The following is a 4831-nucleotide window of genomic DNA, read 5'->3' as shown; positions in this document are numbered from 1 at the left end:
CTCTCTCTCTCTTTCTCTCTCTCTCTCTCCCTCTTTTTTTTCTCCTCTTTCCTGAAAGTACGTGGTGCCATTCCTGAGTGACTTTTCCTACTAGACCATCCCAAAGGGACGAGGGGGAGGGGTAGAAGGAGGAGGAGGAGGAGGACGAGGAGGAGGAGGAGGAGGAGGAGGAGAGGGGGGTGTTCCTTCTCTCTCATTTCTTGGTTTTGTTTATCAGCCGATCTGTTTGCAGGATTTGGGCTCGGAATGACCCACCTGTAAAGTGCTTTTCCTTCCTCCTTGCCTTGAACTCTGCAGGGGGCTTAACTTGGAGGGGGCCAGGGAGGGAAAGAGAGAGGGGGAAACACAAAAACTTCTTTCTTTCTTTCTCCGTTTATCTTCAGCCCGACATTGTCACCTCCTCTTTGAGGGGTTAGAAGAAGCTGAGATCTCCCGACAGAGCTGGAAATGGTGATGAATCTTTTTTAATCAAAGGACAATTTCTTTTGTATGTACATTTCGTTTCTCTTTCTCCTTTTCTTTTTCTTTCTCTCCTCTGAGGGTTAATAACCATTTCATTGATGGGGCAGACTTCTTTCGCTTCTCTCTGACGTTTCTTTCTTTTTAATATGTGTGTGTTAAATGTGTACATTTTTAAAGAGATAAACTCATTTGTAAAATATCCGAAGAAACTGCTCCCCTTTTAAACTTTACGGATGCCTTTCTTGAAAACCTTATGTAATCATAATTTGAAAGAATGTGATAACAGTACAGCAGGTTGAAATTTAAGTGCTATGTAGTGACTGAGTTGGGAATTTGATCTGACTATTCCATAAAGAAAGAAAGAAAAGTTTTTTTTGGGGGGGGGGTAGTGGGGAGGGTGGTGGTGAAGAAGGGGCGGGGAGGGAGAAGGGAAGTGGTTTTGGAGACAAGAAGTGAAGCTGCCTGTTTTCCAGTAAGTAATGGAGAAATTCCAGGAGCCAGGGCTAAATATACTTGGCGATCAATACAGAAATGGCTCATTGTGAATAATTTAGCTGCTGGTGCAGAGAGAGTTTTGAAACTAAAGGCAAAAAGGACCAGGGCCAAAGGAAAAAAAAAATAAGTAAAAATCTCCTCAGGACATGTCAATTCTTTAAACTTTTTCCTTCAAAGAATACAGTTAGCTTATCGATCTTTTCATTATGTGAAATCAAAGCTAGGGGGTGTCATCTCATACAATTTACTTTTGTTTCTGAGAATTAACTTCTTGTTTTGTGTCATTGGTGCATGGAAATAATTCCCCAGACTTTAAAAAAGTGATTCCCTTCCTGAGAGCAAAAAGTTTATGAAATTTTCAAAATCAGAATCTATTAAGTTGGCTTGGCATTTGTATCCAACCATGGTCTGGCAGGAAATTAAGGTTACATTGAACAGGTGCTTCCACAGAACTTAGTGTAGGCTAAAATGTCAATACAAGTCTGGGAGTAAGGTAACTGCTGCAAGAAACCTTCCAGACACACTTGGGCACTAAATTTTTGTTTTGTTTTGTTTTGTTATGTTTGTTTGTCCTCCCTCCTCCCTATTAGAACATGATGAACCAACTTGCAACAATTGTGAATAGAGCTATCTGTATACCAGGGAAGTCCTCAAACTGCAGTGTGATTATGGGAAGTAGTGACTGGTAAAATACTTCTATCCCAGTTAAAGCTGGCACATTTGAGGTGTACCCTCTTGTCTTCTTTCTTTAAGTAAATTCTGATTAAGAGAGTCATTCCTTTCTTGCTACAGCCCCTCTCACAGCACACTTATTTTTCCTATCCTATCTCCAGCAGGAATCAGATCATTTGCAGAAAGAGTTCACTGACTTGCAAATGAGCACATACAGTACACTGTAGTATGTTTCTTGGGCACAGGTTGCAGCAGCACCAACATGGGCTAATTGCTTGGAGCTTCAAATAAGTTAAGCATTTAATGGCAGATACTGAAAGGGATCATTGTGTAAAGGGTATAATCTTTTGTATTGCAGCACTGCACTTTGACTATGGAAACAGAGGCTATTGATGGCTATATAACGTGTAAGTATTCATTTTCATTAATTTGTTATTGGTAATAAAGTTACGTTTGTGTTTCTTGTATTTTATTTTCTGAACTATTGTTTGTCAAAAATTCTATATTCTTATTTTCTATCTGTTCACAATTTCACCTTTAAATGAGTTGGAGAAAATAACAGCACAGAAGCAAAACGAAGGAAATATAGAAATACACTTTATTCATGATAACATTTTAATCAGTAGTTAGTAGCTTAGCAGATCAACACTTTTCTACTGGTGTTTTTCATTTACTTTAAGTTTAGAATGTCAGGTTACATATATGTCTACTAATATGGCATGTGCTAAATATTTACTACTTTGTAACCTAATTTTTCACACACATAATGTGAAAGCTCCTTAAGTTGACCTTTTTTTAGGAAACTTTCCTTTTAAACATCAAACTTTCTGATAGCATTTTGGAAAAATGCTCATTATAAATGCTCTATGCTTAATGGTTAAATTAGGTGTTCAAAGAAAATTTAGTTTTTCAACTGAAAAATACTTTAGAAATTGACTATTCCACTTGCTCGTGTTTTACAGTTAAGAATACTGTGATAATCAGATTTTGTAGTTTTTTTATTGTGGGCTGGTCATGGCTTTTCCTTATTTCGTTCATTTGCTATATATTTCTAAATTATATTTCCTTATAGTTTCTTTTAAGGCCGAAATGGATTACATTAAAATTTCAAAGCTGTGCATGCCTCTGCATGTATGAAGCAAAGTTGGTGATTAGATTTTATGTGACAATGAACAGAGACCAAAAGATTTTATTTTGTGAAAGCAGGTGACAATGAGCTTTCACCTGAAAGGGAGCACTCCACTATGGCAATTGACCTCACCTCAAGCACACCCAATGGACAGCACGCCTCACCAAGTCACATGACAAGCAGTAAGTCTTCATTTTATGATTTTTTTTTCCTATTTCTCTAGCGACACACTTGAATTTGTTAGGTCTTTGGGGTCCTCTCACATTGTGGTGTAGCTGCTGCTATAGATTTTGCTAAAGAAAGAACAGCACAGATTTATTCCTGTCCATTCTAGTATCATAAAATATGAGCCTGTTTACTAGTCTGACCTATCCCAAGGTGGCATTTGGGAGCTGGTGCTTACCTGTATCAGGTAAGAAATGTTAGACTTTGCTGGTTATTGTTTTGACTTGCCAGGTTTGTGACTAGATTTGTTGTTGTTGTTGGATAAAAGAATATGGAAACAAGTCACTTCCAAAGGACTCTTCACAGTAGAAAAATGAAATGATTTTACCATTGCTTTGGTGTAAAGCTAATCCATCAGTGGTAGAATCGCAATGTTACTTTTTTTTTTTTTTTTTTTTTTAATATGTGAAAGTTTCTCCTCTAAAGCATTGGAAGTGAAGTGTAATGGAAAATTTATGGATCTGATTTAAATCCATTTCTCCAACAAAATGAAAGCGTTTTGTTTTAGACTATCCAGGGAAGAACTGTGAACGTTAGGAAGGATGTTTTGAACTTGCAGGAATAGACCCTTTGGGCCACTATTTTTGATAGAGTCATTCATTGATGTAGTAAACATTGTTTTTGTGTAATAAAAGAGCAACTTGTATGCTGTCCGTGACGGAAGACAAAATACTTCATTAAGAATATGGCTTGTTTTCTCTTAATTATAACGTTTTATCAGTTTAGTTATTAAGTGCAAATGCTCTATTACTCCTTACACGTAATTTGAAATCTTATGTTTCCCTTATACTTTTGTATGTGTTATATTCTTGTGTAGAAAGGACATCTGGCTTATATGTAAATATAACTTAATTTGAAAGTTTTCTATTTGGCTGATGTGTGAAGGAAAGGAAATTTTTTCCCTTTTTTTTTTAAAACAAAGATTTAATAACTGAAGGAAACTGAATCAGCTACTAAATTATGAATATATTTTCAAGTTAATTCTGATTATCCAGAGAGAACGAATTTTCCTTTCCAGTTTCCTCTTATAGTTCTCAAAACTTAAGGTTATTATAAAACTACTGGTTTTGTAAATAGTAAAGACTTCTGAATTATAAGCAAAAGTATATAGAGTACTGTTGAATACATTTTGCAGTTCATTAACTTGAAGTGATCTTAGTTATTGGCTTGAAATTTTGATTGAACTATGTGAATTTACTTACATAAAAGTTATCTTTTTATTACTGGGAAGCATTTCCCAGAATATTTCGTTCTGGAAGCAGTCTTTGAAATTCGTTTATCACGTAGAAAGAAAAACTAATAGTGAGTGAGTGAATGTATGTTAAATTATAGTGTTAATCTTTTGTAATGCATCTTGTAGCATTTATTTATTTTTTGGCTAGTTGGCTATAATCTAACAAAAGTTGTACTACTATTACAGTGTAGGTAATACAGTTTTTATATTTTAACATTTAATGTTATTATTTCCTTGGTAGAGTAGATTTTTATTTCTCTGATAATTTTTGTTTCATTTCCTAAAGAGTAAAGATAGATTGATACGAAAATTTCTGTTAGCTTAATATTTAGCTGTCAGCTTTAGAAACTTTAGAAACTTTGAATAATCATAGACTCTTAGCTGTCATCCTCTGGCCACCACTAGGATATCAGCAGGAAAATACTTGTTAATTGGCTGCTTTATTTGTGAATTTGATTCTGGTTTTACAAGTACTCTTCAAAAAAGCAGTTCATCCGTTTATTTTAAGTAAACATTGCAGAGTGTAGGTATGATCAATTTGAACAAATAAGAACTATGCTTTTAACATTTGAGCTTTTCTCACCCAACAACAGTAAAATTATGTGGTAAAGAGT

The 4831-nt window shown here is 35.2% G+C and overlaps 1 protein-coding gene across 9 annotated transcripts in view; it reads left to right on the top strand.

Annotated features, from left to right (window-relative positions):
• The window catches only part of IKZF2 (IKAROS family zinc finger 2), a 163327-nt gene that overhangs the window by 943 nt on the left and 157553 nt on the right, over positions 1-4831 (top strand). For 2 of the 9 annotated variants that reach the window (XM_040476148.1, XM_040476141.1), the window contains exons 2-4: positions 384-450; positions 1988-2036; positions 2836-2940. In XM_040476148.1, the coding sequence (XP_040332082.1) occupies positions 448-450; positions 1988-2036; positions 2836-2940 (157 nt within the window). In that variant the 5' untranslated portion in view covers positions 384-447. Of the gene's footprint in view, positions 1-383; positions 488-1987; positions 2037-2832; positions 2941-3002; positions 3171-4831 lie in introns of those variants that run through there. The other 7 variants (XM_040476146.1, XM_040476140.1, XM_040476144.1 and 4 more) reach the window with 6 other exon arrangements.

This window comes from Herpailurus yagouaroundi, unplaced genomic scaffold (assembly GCF_014898765.1).
Source record: "Herpailurus yagouaroundi ecotype Mexico unplaced genomic scaffold, PumYag 140, whole genome shotgun sequence".
Classification (NCBI taxonomy): Eukaryota; Metazoa; Chordata; class Mammalia; order Carnivora; family Felidae; genus Herpailurus; species Herpailurus yagouaroundi.
Note: the sequence above shows the minus strand (reverse complement) of the source record. Positions and strands in the feature narration are given on the sequence as shown.